General features: G+C 33.0%; 1 protein-coding gene across 1 annotated transcript in view; it reads right to left on the bottom strand.

The window, feature by feature from the left end:
* The window catches only part of ADGRL4 (adhesion G protein-coupled receptor L4), a 124,197-nt gene that overhangs the window by 14,563 nt on the left and 92,486 nt on the right, over nt 1–17,148 (bottom strand). The window contains exons 10-12 of the mRNA XM_054451997.2: nt 16,601–16,804; nt 14,225–14,445; nt 14,029–14,095 (exon numbers count right to left, since the gene is read on the bottom strand). Of these exons, the coding sequence (XP_054307972.1) occupies nt 14,029–14,095; nt 14,225–14,445; nt 16,601–16,804 (492 nt within the window). The remainder of the gene's footprint in view (nt 1–14,028; nt 14,096–14,224; nt 14,446–16,600; nt 16,805–17,148) is intronic.

Here is a 17,148-nt window from a genome sequence, read left to right as displayed (position 1 = left end):
AGTCATTTAAACCAAGTATTGAACTTAGATCTATACCTTTGAATTGCTGCATTTAAAGTATAATCAATATTTCATTTAAAAAAATGAAATGCTAATATTTTAGTGAGAATCATATTGATCTATTTTAAATATTGTTATTTCATCTTTCATTCTTTAAATATATATTTTAAAGTATGTTTTACAATATACTTTATATACTGTATAAGATAATTTACATAAAATATTAGTTAAACTAATAAATGATAGACATTTTCAAGATATAAACATACATTTAGTGAGGTGCATACATTTTACTGATGGGTCTTTAGTCAAAAAGTTTGAAAACCACTTTCTTACATAATATGACAGTTTTAAGAAAGCAACAAACGCACCTTCAAAATAAATGGACTAAATGGACTTTAGAGCCGCATTCATAGGTTCAAATTCTAGTTTTCATACTTACAAGAAGGTTAATATGTTTAATTATTTGTGTCTTACTTTCCTTGTGTGTAAAATGTGGATAGTATTAGTACTTATCTCATACGTTGTGTGTATTAAATTACATAATTAATATAAAGTACTCCAAAGAGTACCTAATATTTAAGTTCTCAACAAACATCAATTATTATCAGTAGTGGTTACAACACTCATACAGAATTATGATTCTTCCATATTGTCTTCAAAATTTGAAGTGACCAAAACCACATATAATGTGTATTTATTCAACAATTGGATAATTACTGTTTTGTGATATGGTTTCATTGGACCTGTCAATAGCATCTTAAAATACCAGAACTTATATTTGTCTGTCTTTATTTTTGGCCAATATGTTCTTAATATAGAGGAAGGAAATATTTTCCACTTTCAGGACTTTCTTCTAAAGTGATATCAGCAAAATAAGTACTGAAATAGATATAATTCAAGAATAAGTTGAGCATTTATCATTTGCGTAAACGCTTCCTCATTTCTGTTGAAAGTTCTCTGGGGTAGAATTGTAATTTGTAGGTCATAAACCTGGCTACCTTCAAGAAGTTTATAGAAAGAAAGAAATAACTATATTGCAAAGGGTGACCCATAGAGTACGCAGAATATAAGCAGGAATATTCATAATTAATCCATTATGAAATTCTGGGAATTTTATGAGAGCAGATAGCTACCTTTTCTTACATTTCTCTAGTATACAGCTGGGGTTAGTAAACATTTTCTGTAGAAGTCCAGAAAATAACAATTTGAGGTTTTGAGAGACATATGGCCTTGATCACAACTACTCAACTATGCCATACCATTAAAGCAGAGAATATATAAACAAACAAATGAGTGTGGCTGTATCCCAATAAAACTATTTACAAAAACAAGCCATGCTCATTGATGACTCCTAATCTAGAATCCAAGGTCCACAAGGACAAAGACTATTTTCTATTTTATTTGGTGATGTATTCTCAAGGCCTAGAACAGTGTTTGGAATATACAAGATGCTCAACAATCATTTGTTGAATAAATAAAAGGATGAAGGATAGACTCTATATTTAAATCCCAGGTATCCTTAATAACCTTCATAAAGGAGCATTTAGCCATTAATTTGACTAAACATTTTGAAAAATTACATTTTTATTTTGTCTCACATTTTGCAGATTGTGACATGATAGTATAGAATTAGAAACAGAATATTACATAATATATGGCAACAGAAACTAAGAAATATAGCTAAAATTATCCAAATATAATTATTCTCCAGGAATAACTCTGAGTAGGGAAAAATAATAAAGTTACATCTATTGATGTGGATAGACACATTGGACAACTTTCAATATTTTGCATCTAACAGAAACTAAACATTCATGGATTTTATGATATAAATTCATTAATCTAAGACTTGGGCACACTGATAGGCCACAACTAAATTCTAAGTCAACAAGTTGGCAGGATAGTTGTCTATTAGGAAATTAATCCTCATGTTATAGCTAAATAATTGCTCTATTTAATTATGGCTAAAATCCCATCCTAATACATAATCATTTTAGGCATTAAAATAATATTAGCACTTTATATTTTTAACATGTTTCTATTAGGAATATTTTAATAGTGGTTTTTTTTAGTGTTTGAAAGAATAATTTACTAGTCTCAAAAACAGAATCAAAAGGCAGAGAGAACTGGACATTTGTATCCATGAAGGATAAAGTGACCCGCACGGGAGTAAGCGAGCTACATGGGTTTATCTTTGTCACTGGTTTTTAACTGTAGATGATTTTAAACCATGGAAAGGAATAAAGGTGAAGGAGAACAACTGTATGTGAAGAGCATTTACAACAATGTAAATTGATGTAATGTGACAATGAATACTACATAATGAACTCTTTCTTCATAAGATACAAGCAATGAAAAATATTTCTTGTATATACTTGCAATAGAAAACAAGAACAGAGGTTAGTAAGAATCAAACATTTCAAAGGAAGTTTATAAAACTGTAAGCTTTAAGGTATAAGAACTTTAATATAAATTTATATAAGTTGCTTGCTGAGAAGCTAAAATAGAACTTGCACAATTAAATTCAAAGGTATATCTAAAATTATTGCCAATTTAATCTTTCATTTAAAAGGTAAAAATAGAAGAGATATAAGATTGTTCCCCAAATTATTAAGAATTGTCCTTTTCTGACTTTTTAAAAATGCTCTAATAATTTGATTTTATTTTTTAACAGTATCTTTGTATCTGGAGTAGATACCATTATCTCCATCTACATATTAGAAATTCAGGGCATGGAAAGAACCCATTGTTTGTACTTTTCACTATCCATATTGCTTTTGAAAACTTCTGACATTGTCTAGCTAGCACTTCATTTCATTCAGTTAAGTGTAAAACCTCAGTGTTAAAATTCCTACTGAAAGCATGTAATAGGTAGATAGACTAATATACATAGGTAGATATAGTAATGATTTTCTAAGAAAAAAGTAAATAAAGTAAAAGTGATAGTTTATAATGAATGCTGCACATACTTTTCTGAAATTTTTTCTCAAAATAATCTTATGTCCATGATGATTTATTTCTTTAAATTTCCATTTTAGGGAAGGAAATATCATTTCTGAGTAACTTTTCATGGTGCATCATTCATTTATTCATTCAACAGTATTACTTGAGTGAATTCTACATGCTAACCCCTAAAGATAATATACTGGGAGAAAATCCATAAGGTTTTGTTTTCACAGAGCTTACAGTACTCCTTCGAGAAGACAGATATTAATAGGTTATTCACACTAACACGTGTAATTGTAGAATGATAAAAGTTTTCCAAAAAAAAAAATGGGCTTCTATGAAAGCATTTAACAATGAGACTTATTATGGACTAATGAATCAAGCAGGACTTTCCTTGGAAAGTGTTGTTTGAGTTGATATCTGAAAGACAAATGAGTGGTAACTAGATGGAGGTATGAACAGAAGGAAGTGATAGGGTATGTTTCAGGGCAGAGGTGCTGAGATGGGAAGGTACATAGAACCTCTCAGGAATGTCAAGCAGCCAGTGTGACTGAATATGGAGAGCTCTTGAAAAAAGAAGCTGAGCAGCAGACAGGGTCTAGAACATGAACTTCTAGGTAAAGTATCCACGCGTCCCTGTTTGCCTGGGCTGGTTGTCATTTTGATCAGATACAATCAGGAGAAATGATTTTTGCATCAAAAAGAATCTTAAATATTTATTCCTTGGGAAACCCTGAAACTAGACTGCACAATGTTTCCATATGAGAGAAAGAAATCAAGACCAAGCCACGCAGACTGTCCATTCTCTCAAAATTTGTAACTCATATTTTGCAGGGAATATTAAAGGGGACACAGGGATATGACAAACACTTACAGAGAAGTTTAAATATCTTCAGCTGTGCAGAACATGAGCTCTGCAACGACTAAGAAAGACTGATTCAAAGGACAAACACTTCTCAAAAGAAGACATTTATGCAGCCAAAAGACACATGAAAAAATGCTCACCATCACTGGCCATCAGAGAAATGCAAATCAAAACCACAATGAGATACCATCTCACACCAGTTAGAATGGCAATCATTAAAAAGTCAGGAAACAACAGGTGCTGGAGAGGATGTGGAGAAATAGGAACACTTTTACACTGTTGGTGGGACTGTAAACTAGTTCAACCATTGTGGAAGTCAGTGTGGCGATTCCTCAGGGATCTAGAACTAGAAATACCATTTGACCCAGCCATCCCATTATTGGGTATATACCCAAAGGACTATAAATCATGCTGCTATAAAGACACATGCACACGTATGTTTATTGCGGCATTATTCACAATAGCAAAGACTTGGAACCAAGCCAAATGTCCAACAATGATAGACTGGATTAAGAAAATGTGGCACATATACACCATGGAATACTATGCAGCCATAAAAAATGATGAGTTCATGTCCTTTGTAGGGACATGGATGAAATTGGAAATCATCATTCTCAGTAAACTATCGCAAGGACAAAAAACCAAACACCACATGTTCTCACTCGTAGGTGGGAATTGAACAATGAGAACACATGGACACAGGAAGGGGAACATCACACTCTGGGGACTGTTGTGGAGTGGGGGGAGGGGGGAGGGATAGCATTAGGAGATATACCTAATGTTAAATGACGAGTTAATGGGTGCAGCACACCAGCATGGCCCATGTATACATATGTAACTAACCTGCAGATTGTGCACATGTACCCTAAAACTTAAAGTATAATAATAATAATAATAAAACGGCTCCCTCTTGTAGTAGATCACCTTGGAGAAGGAAATCGTGTTACTTTGAGAGGATGATCAGAAGTCTAAAGGTGATTAGAATCTATACTGTGCTCTTGGCCAAGTTTAAGGATTTTATGTATTCTTAGTGAATAGGAGCTTGAAGGTTTTGTCTGTTAGCTACAAAAGAATGCACATAATTTGCCTTCGTGTAATCAGCCCTTTTCAAACAATTGGTCTAAAGCTTTAAAAAGTTATAAATAGCAGAACCCCTGTAGGTATTTTTAAGTAGATAAGTCAAGATTACAGTACTATAGTGTAAAAATCTAGTAAAACATCATATTTTATGAAATGCTGTGACTATTTTTATTTGCATGTATTACAGAAGCTTCCATTAGGATTAACTGAGATATATTAAAAGTGTTTTGTAAAGGTTAAAAGACTACAGGAATGTAAAGTGAATAATAATTCTAATGACTATCTTGCTTTACCAACATCCATAGTTTTTCCCTTTCATCATATCATTATGTAATATCCTTCAATGTAAAGCTACATTTATAAAGAAATACTAGTGATGAATCTCATCTTAACCAGTTATTTCCAACTGGGCTTTAGAGATCCAAGAGTTTTTAAAAATATTTTTTGGATTTCTAATTTCTATGAGTTTATTCAACTTTTAAGACATTTTCTAGTATGTGTCTTAAGAACATTATCTTTGAAGGTATTTCCAGTAAGAATATATCTCTCATATACAGGAACATATTGAAACTACCAATGTATTATTTATGTTTTTATGTAATTCTACTTTTCCTTATTTTGAATTCCAGCTATCTATTGTTTCAAGAAGGTCAAAATAATGTGGAAAAATGTTACAGGTACTGAAATGCTTATTAGTACATAATATGGATAAAGGTTAGAGTATTAAAGTGCCTTGAACCACAGAGGTCACTGAAAGATGCACCCAACAAATATAATGACGTTAAACTAAAACACATAATTAAAATGTTGATGCCATTATCCATAACATTTAAAATTACAATGAGTAGTGTTTCTAATATAACTTTAATGTGGATATCTAAAGTGCAGTGCCCAAACCATGATTCACATGATTTTTCTCATTGTATGCTATTTATAGAGGACTGCAAAATACAATCGTATTCAAGATACTTAACATCCATGTCTAGGCTAGTGGTTCCCAGTGAAGAGAACTGGGAATATCATCCCCCAGAGGACATGTGGAGAGGCATTTTTGGTTGTCATATTTAAGTGGCAGTGGTGCTACTGGCATCTAGTGAGTAGAGACCAGAGATGTTTCTAAACTTATAATGGCACAGACAGGAGAGCCTCCACAACAAAGATTTGGTCCAAAGTGTCAACTCTGCCATTATTGTGGAATCCTAGTTTATCACATGCTTTTTGGTTTATACATGCCAATCGAACCATTTATTTTTATTATCTACCTCAGTAGATAATAATATCTAGCATTGGCAAAAGTGTCAGAAAGAGAACACTCTCATATATTGTTGGTGAACCTATAAATTAAAGTAATTGTTTTGAAGGACAATTTGTAAATTTTAAAATCTGTATATACTTGCACTTCTACTTCTAAGAAGTAGTTCCTAATAATTTTATGTAATAGATACATGAAATTATATTGGAATAAAGATTCTCTGTGCAGTATTATTTGTAATAAGTAAACTTTGGAAATACATTACATATTCTTCAATAGGAAAGTTATTAAATAAATTAGCACACAGTCATAATATACATGATAAAAAGAGGGTAGAACTATGTTCTAACAAGGAAAAATGAATATGATATATTACAGATAATAGACAATTCAGGTTTTTTGAGTTTATAATCAAATATACACACAGCAGACGTCTAGAAGGATACAGAGTAAATATTAAGAAAAATGTATTTATGGGGAGAATGAGTGTAGGATGGAATATTATTCATATTTTTACCTTGCACAGTCTTGTAATATTTGCATTTTTCCAATCTTTGGCAATTTGTGCTATTAAAAATGTAATAAGAATATCTTACATAATAACAGATATGTCTAAATGTGGCCCATCTTGTAAAAGTCATAAAAAATTCATTTTGATTAGGTTTTAATAAGTATTTCCTGGTGAAAGGGAATTAGATTGTAGACATATAAAGGACAATTAGAGGTTACAACAAAAAGTGAGTGGAGTTCTGGTCAGATTTGAAAAGAAGTTGGTAAGAGTAGTGATACAGCAACACACAATTATGAGAGTTTTGATTTAAATTCAAATGAAAGCTCACAGTTTTTAAATAAAATGCCTTATTTGGACATAGCTTAATTAGTATTTGCCTCAATCAAGCAAATGCTATTCTTCAATGCTGAATGTGTCTAGGGGAAACTTCAGTTTCTATTTAAAAGTTAAATTATTTTTACAAACTCTTCTTTATAGTTGTATACTTGAATCTAATCACTTATATAGTTTTAGTTTAAAGAATTGAGCATTGAAGATTAAAAATATTGAATAAAGAAATAAATTATGGAAATTATCTTCAGTTTGCAGCTTGCTTTACAAAGATTTAGACATCTCTTTTTTGTACAGCTCAAGCTTTCAAAAGCAAGGCTAGGCCCTTTCAAGTACAGTCACAATCTTAACATTTTAAATGTAGTGATTCATAGATAGAATCAATGAGGTCACTGGTTCATATTTCAGAATTCTAAGAGATTCTTAATATTAATGAACCAAACACCTGAAGAAGTACTTTAGTAAGATCAATGCAGAACATGTTACTGTTCAAATACCTAAGTAGTTAACACTTATCAGAACAGATTAAAAGCTTAAATATTTGTTTGAAACAACATACATAATAATACATTAGTGTTGAACTAATTCTGTTCTTACTGATTTATATATTACCTCAAAGGCATTTTACATCATATTCCCAAACCAGGAAAGCCTCAGGACTCCATTCATAATAATAAGCAAATACCATTTAAGGCATTAGTCTATAGTTCTTACTCTAGAAGTCCTTACTCTATGGATAAACTGTAAGGATTCCATGTAGGAATGATTGGGATTAAAGATTGCTCTATAGAGATTTCTTTTCTGGAGCACAAGTCTTTCTACATGTGTTCAGAGAAACAGTGAAAGCAATCTTAATCTTCATATAAGGTTATAAAAAATTTGCTCCTAATTACCTATTTAAATTTGAAGGTTCATTTATATTTTGTCTTTATTCTGGAAAATAAATATTATTTATTCTGTTAAGTTTCTATTGTTTTCTTCACAATATTTCACATTTACTTTGTTTTAGCTAAACTTTTTCTGGTATAGTGTACTAGAAACTTCTAACAAATTCTATATAGCAACAGACATATGTATAATAATCATATCTTGCTATAATTAAATACTGCTACTTATTCACTAATATTTTAAAAATCAAGATCTAAACACACACACACACACACACACACACTGTAGTTGGCTACCCATACATTCCCTTGCATAAAATGTTTTGCTGTAAAAATCATGGTTTTAAAATGTCTTTTTATTTAATTTTAACACAAAAATGTAGGTATAGGAATGCCATAAGATTATCCTCCAGAATGTTGTGCATTTTCCTTTTTTAATTGTTAAAAAATAAGTTAAAATTGTTATTGTTGTTTTTACCACAGCCGTGTTATGTAGGGCTTGCATCATTAACTTCAGCTGCATATTAGGAACCCAAGGCTAGGGGTAGAAAAATAGCTTCAGAAAGATCACTTAATCTTGCTTCCTCATTTATTACCACGGATATTTTTAGTGGCTCAATTAAAATATACACATGATTACTGAAGATTTACTAGGCACTTCTATACTGCAGGGTGACCAAAAAGAGGGCCACAAAGTTTTACAGTTCTAGAGTCCATCACTCACAGAGATTCCAATGTGAATGCAGCTCCCTAAAGACCACATTGCAACTGTGACTCCTAAAGTTGTGCAACACAGTGGCACTGATTATTGAGCAAGATGATTATTGAGTAAGATGCAGTAAATAAATCAAGAAAGGCATAGCTCTGTGATTGAGAAGTAAACTAAAAATAAAATTTGAAGCCCTTAATCAACTGAATAGACTCTGTTGTGCCAAGGAGACCCTAGAACAACTTGAAAACTGAGTTCCTGGCCATGATGAGTTGGAAGGTCAAAAACACCTTGTTATACCCTCTCTCTTTTATGGTTTAGACAAAGGATTCCCAAACCCCAGGCCATGAACCAGTACCACCTGAGCTCCCATCCTGTCAAATCATCAGCAGCATTAGCTTCTCATAGGAGGGCAAACCCTATTGTGAAATGTGCATGCAAGGGATCTAAGCTACATGCTCCTTATGAGAATCTAATGCCAATTACCCCTCCCCAACAATCTGTGGAAAAATCGTCTTCCACAAAACTGGTCCCTGGTGCCAAAAAGTTGGGGATTGCTGGTTTAAAAACAATAGCTGACTGCATTAATGTTAAAATAGGAGGTCATAAAACTGCCAGAACAGACTCTTTGTGGCAATATGATACCAAATTATAAACAGGACCTAAGGCTATGCCAGGCCAGGTTAAGTCATGTACCCCTACAGTTTAAAAAAGTTGGCAAATGGGAACTAATTAAACTAAAAAGCTTCTGCACAGCAAAACAAACTATCAACAGAGTAAACAGACAACCTATGGAATGGAAGAAAATATTTGCAAATTATGCATCTGACAAAAGTCTAATTCCAGAACTATAAGGAACTTAAACAATTTTAGAAGGAAAAAAGCAAACAACCCCATTAAAATGGGGGCAAGGGACATGAAGAGACACTGTTCAAAAGGAGACATACACATGGCCAGCAAACATATGAAAAAATGTTTACTGTCACTAATCATCAGAGCAATGCAAATCAAAACCACAATTAGATATTATCTCACACCAGCCAGAATGGCTATTATTAAAAGGTTAAAAAATTACAGATGCTGGTGAAGTTGGGGAGAAAAAGGAATGGTTATACACTGTTGGTAGGAGTATAAATTAGTTCAACCATTGTGGAAGACAGGGTGGCGATTCCTCAAAGACCTAAAAACAGAACTATCATTTGACCCAGCAATCCGATTACTGGGTATATACCCAAAAGAATATAAATTGTTCTATCATAAAGACACATGTTCACGCAGCACCATTCACAATAGCAAAGACACAGTATAAACTAAATGCCCATCAGTGGTAGACTGAATAAAGAAAACATACATATACACCATGGAATACTATGCAGTCATAAAAAGAATGAGTTCATGTCCTTTGCAGGGTCATGGATGGAACTGGAGGTCATTATCCTTTGCAAACTAATGCAGGAACAGAAAACCAAATACCACATGCTCTCACTTATAAGTGGGAGCCAAATGAGAATACATGGACACAAAGATGGGAACAACAGACATTGGAGCCTACTTGAGTGTAGAAGATGGAAGGAGGGAGAAGATTAGGTAAAATCACTAATGGGTACTAGGCTTAATACCTGCATGATGAAATAATCCATACAACAAACCCCCACGACACAAGTTTACTTATATAAAAAACCTGCACATGTACCTTTGAACTTAAAATAAAAGTTAAATAAGATAAAACAAAATAAAGTATAAATTAAAGTAAAACCTCTTATTTTTGTTCTGAATACTAAGCATCCTAGTGAGGGATAGCAAGGGCCTGACTATAAACATGGAGGAGAAGAAATGGATGAGTTTATTTGTGGAGGTAAAAATTTGTTTAGTAGTTAATGACAATCTGGACTAAGAAGTGATTAATATATTTTAAAAAGATGATTCTTGAATACTGTGAATAATGATGATACTTCAGCTGATGTCTGGTATTGCCTGGTTTACAATGCTAACTACTTCTTGTTTTGCTCTTTGTTCTCCCTCAAAAAGAATCTGGTATGCTTATAAGGGCTACTTGCTTTAGTTCACACTTGCAATCCTCTGCCCATTCGCAATCATATGAAGTACAACCTGCTTCTTGTCACATCCACAAACAAGGTCCTCCACCTCAATGAAGACTTTTGAATGTCTATGATACATATACTGATCTCTCCACATCTTACCAGTATCACTTATATGTAATTATATACTTTTCTTTATCATGTGTGTTGTGTTTTTTCCTCTCATTCATACTGTAGTGGGCAGAAGATATTTCTTATATTTTCTTTATCTTTCTATCATGTCCAGAGCACCCAATTAACGTGGTGAACTTAATCATATGGTTTGGGTCTTTACCTAGCAGGATATTCGAAAGCATAGGATGGAAATTCCTAATCAGTAGGTCATTGCTATCCCCAAAATGGCAAGTGGTGATCAATTTTGAACATCTGATCATTTGAACATTTGAACATTCCTACTTCACCAAGGAATCTCTACTTGGTGAAGTAGAGATTTTTTTTGGTGACATAGAAGTTACTTTTTTTTCTTCAGGGACTGCCATAAATTTACATGCCATAGCTTTCATTAATTTTAGATTTTTTTAAATCTGGTGTTTACTTCTTTTTCCTTTCCAGATACTTGAAACATATGTGTTTGAGTAGGGGCAGCGTGGTTGGTTCTGAGATACTGGTCTTCTACTGCTAAGGCTCCACAACTCTGCGCTTGGAGGGTAGAAGGGTCTGACCACCAGTTGTTATGGGGAAGCTGCATGATATAATTTTGGTTTAGTCTGGTTCTTATTACCATTGCTAGTCTTGGCTTAAGAGACAGTCTTCACTTTGATGGTATACATAATTTACTGGTGATCACAGTATTTCATTTCCATCTTGGTCTCTTCTATTCTTCAAAGATGAATATCCATATCTCCATTCAACCCATTCTCTTCATTGTACATATCTTCACACGACCTAGGCAGACCTGCAACTTCTTTCCATTTCTCCGACTTATCTTTGCATGTAGAATAGCTCAAGTCTTTGGGTTTTGCCCCATCATTTTGTTACTAGGGACACTGTATAATAATCTTTTCTGTCCCTGCTGTTGAAGAATACTCCAGTAAGCACATTGCCTGCAGGAAACTCCATACAAAGGCAGGTGCTAGTCTCTAGGTTCACATTTGGCTCGAAATCAGGGGATATATGGCAAACTCTCATAAAAAATGCTCATCATAATCTGGTATTCTTATATCCCAGGGACACATGAAAATTCTACAGTCATTCTAGCAATGTGAGATCAGGATGATAATTTTACTCTTACTATTTTGATTCCATGCTCTGCAAACTTTTTTGAGTGTTCCCTCACATCTTGTCTTCAGGGGATAGGGAAACACCATCATTTTTTCTTATTGGTAGAGAAAAGAAAAACTTCTAATAGAGAACATTGTCCTCCCCTAAAGGCCAAGCATGCCTAACTCTGAGCCATCATCCACTGAGCTCCCTTCTCCAGTCCTCTCACAGGGCTATAGCTGGTCCTTCTCTTTAATTGTATGAACAATGGGAAGAGTCAAGCCTAAACTGTTGGTGGTTCTTTTTTAAATGTTTGGTGTTCAATATCTCTTTGACTTTATCTTCGAACTAGATACTATTCTTGGGCTACAGGAAAAATGTCATCCAACATTGTGTTATACAGCTGAATAATAATAGTAATATGCAAGCATTAGTACAGAAGAACAAAGATAACTGGAGATAAATAATTCACTTTGATTCAATAATTATCTAAGAATTTCTTAGTATTTAAAAAAGAGATTATAAAAGGTGAGAAATATTTAATTTTAGAGTAAAACTGAGGGGCCTAGCTCATTTTTTAAGTAGCCTGACCCTCTGGTTAACCTGGAAATGGTTATCATACAGAGATTGTATGGGAGATAAATTGGCTCATGAGCTCCAGACTAGAACAATGTGACAGTGTTCGTTTAGACTTCTAGAAAAGTTTGCAGGACTCATTTTTAAATAATTTCACCTAAATTTTCTGTATCTTACCATAAAATAATCCAAATTAGCCTTACATAAGCAACTGTTAAAAATTATTTCAAAGTATACTTCCCCTTTTTTATTTTAGAGAAGTATTCTCCTGTTTTTGTTGTTTTAGTATAATTTCTATCATGCTACTTTTTATCTAAACAATAAGAGTCATTGCTCCACGGACCTTTCACTTGTACAAAACAATGGCAAAGATGGATTTTCCTACGGTGAGAAAATCAGTAAAATCAGGATATGCCATCACTGAAATACTCATATCAGGGCAAGCCATAAAAATATGTGAGTGGGACACCATTTTGTATTCTTATGTGGGTTGGAAATTTTGGAGTTATAATAAATTAACTCAACTTGTTTTAACTTAAATCTGGCTCTTGGTGTTTCTTTTATAAAATATTGTTTGATTTATTGTGAGAATTATAAATGAGTTTTTGTGATGAGTAGAAAGTATACATTATGAATGCACTTGATTTCACCCACACCATTGCAAAATAAAGCTTGATGAAAATTATCTGTTTTGCATTTCAGGTCCTTCTCCATTTAGCAGTACCCTCACAACCATAAAAAACTCAAAGGAAAGAGGAAGACAGGAAAAGAAATCCAAAAAGATGACTAGCTTATGGTCAACACATATGGAACAAAGTTGTCCAAAATATCGCCATAACTTCTCTACTGACAATTCATTCCACTCTAGAGTCTTGTCAGACCTCCCAGATTCATTGACAGACTATTATATTCAGAAAGACTGTTGAAAACTTTCAGCACTTAGAAATGCTCTTCAGACATATAAAAATGTCTTTATTTAGAATGGAACATATAATGCCTGCCAAATTTGTAGGTTTGAAACCACTTCCAATAAGAATTAAAAGGCCCTCTTCCTTGCTGAAATAGGACTATCTCAATACATGACTTGTCTGTTCATGAGAAATAGTGGGTTCTTGTCTCTGATGTTGCAATTTAGTTTAAAATCACTTTATGATGACAGGGTACATAAAGATGATAAAACTATAAAGATGACAGTCTAATCTTCAAAGATGACCGATCATCGACAAAAGATTAAATAACATAAACATCTAAAATGCCAAATTATCAGCTGGTTGGCACACTCTCTGTGTTGAAGTATGCCGAGGTATTACTGATAAGCAAAAAATGCTTTTTCCTCTATGTTATGCAGACATCTATACTCCATCAAGAGGGGCAAATGAATTGTAATAGCTTTGAATTTAAAAGATATACATGTAGTTTTCAATTACAGTATATGTAAAATGCTGATAAGTGATATACTGTAAAATATTCAAATTCTTTTTTTTTGGAATAACACCTTATTGCTGGAAATTTTAAGCATCCTATGATCATCACTTTTTTGAATTATAATAACAATTTTATATATACATACAAGAATGATTAGGCATGCTGGTCCTATAAAACTCCAAATAAAGTTGTTTTCTGTGCTAAGCCAACATCTGAAAAGTAAATAAAAGATAGAATCTATAAATATGTTTGCATGTACTTTAACATAGCAAAATTATCAAAGATATGCAAAGCACATTCAAAATTATATTTCAAATGCTCATGAAATCATTTTAACTTACACTTTTGTTGTGCCATAATATCTGTATCCTAGTGCTGCTGAAAATCCAACTACCACGGCTGGGCTTAGATAGCCAAAGATATAAAAATTCTTGTGCAAAAATCCCTTGTTGTAGATGACACCCACAACAATGAGATAGAGATGTATGCCTTCAATGCACATCCATGCAAAAGCAGCTAAAAAGAAGTAGTGTAGCAGTCCGGCAATGATTGAACAGAAGAGCTAGAAATCAAAGAAAAAAAAAACAAAACATTGGCAGTGTTTGTTTTAAAATTATCATAACATACAATCTCTACTTTCGCTGTAAATCACAACTTTCTTTATACTATAAAGTATGCCGCTTTATATAATGATTAGTCATATTAAAATATCATGTCAGTTCTTAAAGATGCACTAGTTCTAGCTGATTTAGAAAAACAACTGTGCTTCATCAACATGAAATATTAACCGATCTTGTGATAGAACTAAGTTACTGTTTTTGTCCAGAGGTTTATAACTTTTATATATTTATGTTATGTGATAAATTGTGGATTATTCACATGTAAACCATGGTATCTTGGCGAATATGTTAGGATTTAAGTTGATTTCTGTTTTGGAGATGCCTCTCTTTTCCTTTATTTTATTCATGCTCAAAGAATGAAAATGACTTACAATACTCTGCTAAACAAAATAAAATAAATATCTTAGGTGACAAAAATAAAATTTACAAAGTAGATTAATAATATATTTTATCAAAATATCCATTATAGAATTACTTTCAACTGTTAAGATTATCATGTAAATTTGAGATGGCTTTCACTTAAACATACTTTTCAGTGTTTATTTCTTATCTAGAACTAAAGTTAGACCTATAAGAAATAACAGAAAAAGACGTGGTTACACTTTCCCATACTAGTAAAGCTAAAGGTATGTAACATGGGAGAGATAACATAATACATACTTACGTACCTATCCCATTAAAAAAACAGAATATAATTCAAGATTAATGAGATGACATACTAAAATATGTTAGAGAGTACTCTGTAAGGCTGGGGAACAGAAAGATCATTGGCAATTAAAATTTGGAAATCACTTTAGCAAGGAAGTGAGATTTGAGATATGACTGGAAAAATGGGACAAATTTAATAGGTGAAAAGTAGTTGAAAGTAAACACTATAATGAGTAGTTTTGGGGTGAAGATAATGGTGGAAGGTAACTGAAAGAGGAACTAGGCATTGGAGGATAGTGGGAGATACATAAAATTGAAAAGTGTAACGAATACCACTGCAAAACATAAAAATAGATAAGGAGTTTACAGTCTAGTGTATACTATTTAAAATAAACACTTCTTGCCATCTACTTCAGAAGAAAACCTTGCTAACTGATTGTTAGTTTCAGTCTTTGAAAGATTTCTAAGAATGGAAATATGGAGGCAATTTCACTTTTTGTGGTCATGAGAATACACTTCTCCAATCTCCAACTGCAAGGAGTGCAACTGACCTAAGGCTTCAGCTGCAGCTGTAGGAAATCCATTGCTGTTCCCACTTCCCATAGGCTGCTGCCAGCCCATGACTGAGCACAGTAGGGTTACTGCTGTGAGACACAAAGGATTCCTCTTACAAAGGATTCCTGCTCCTGAGAGACAAAAAGATTCCCCTGACAGGTAACATTGGCTCAAGTACTTCCAAGAGGACTCCTTGACACCTGTGCTGACTTTTCATTAGAACTGCATTACTGTGTGGAATGCTTTTGCCCACTCTTCTTTTCTTCCCTCAGGATCATACCCGAATCTTGGTCTGATAGCTCTCCAAGCCCCTCTCTTCCCATTTGCTCTCACCAGCAATTCCCTTAATAAATCTATTGCATATTTAACCCCATCTTAACACCTGCTTCTAGGAGGACCCAGACCAATACAATATGAAACCATCTGGGAAGGTTCAAATGGTTCAAAATCAATAATCTTGGGAAATGGGAAGTTAGAAAAGATACTAGGTAAAACCAATTTATCACATTCCAACCTATAAACTGTGACTGCATTTCTGTTCAGTCCCTATTCTAAGATAAACTTTATTTCTAATTCTCTCTCTCCTTGGCCTTTATTTAACGTCCATTTAAAAACAAAACAGAACAACAAAAAAGTATTGATTCAGTTTGTTGCAAAGTTGTAATTTGTCCCAATAATTCGTCATAATGAGGGCCATTTTTGCTGAATGGACTTGATAAGTAGTTTGCTTAGCTGTGTTAGCATTATCAAACTTAGCAAGGATAGCTGAAGAACAAATTATAGAGTATGTCTGCCCCATTAAACCCTAAATTACAATTAATGTTTCTAGGACATATACATTTAAGAAAGTACACATATCATAGGACAAAAATAGAGATTAGGATGCCTACATACCTTATTAGTATTTGTATTGATCCCAACAAGAAAAACAAGTTCAGCAAGAAATAGGCTACAGCAAAGATTTTTGTGAATTGTTGTCCTGGTGCTTTGAATTTCACTGAAGAACCAGAAGGTAAAAATGCATATGGCAAGACAAATCAGTGAAATAATTATTCCTAGTTGAGTGATCCTTGTAAGAATATTATAATCTTTAACACCCTAAGGGAAAATAATAATAAAGCTGTTAAAAGAATAACTCAGTAACTTGTCAAAGGAACTACAACATATAATGAACTTCCTTTTTTGGTGAAACATTAATCAAAATGTTCATAAAATGTAAAAATATAAATATGCATTTAGATGAGAAAAATTTTGTACTTTTGAAAATCCTCAATATCCACATAAATCTGATGTAAATCATGTAGCACTTTAACAGTTCTGTAATTGGTGATATTTTTCTAGGCATAGTATTAGTATTAGTACATGGTTTAACAATGTTATCTTCATTAATTTCACTACATTAGAAAGGCAATAGATTATTATAATGTGAACATGGTTAATTA

This window comes from Pongo pygmaeus, chromosome 1 (genome assembly GCF_028885625.2).
Source record: "Pongo pygmaeus isolate AG05252 chromosome 1, NHGRI_mPonPyg2-v2.0_pri, whole genome shotgun sequence".
In the NCBI taxonomy this organism is placed as follows: Eukaryota; Metazoa; Chordata; class Mammalia; order Primates; family Hominidae; genus Pongo; species Pongo pygmaeus.
Note: the sequence above shows the minus strand (reverse complement) of the source record. Positions and strands in the feature narration are given on the sequence as shown.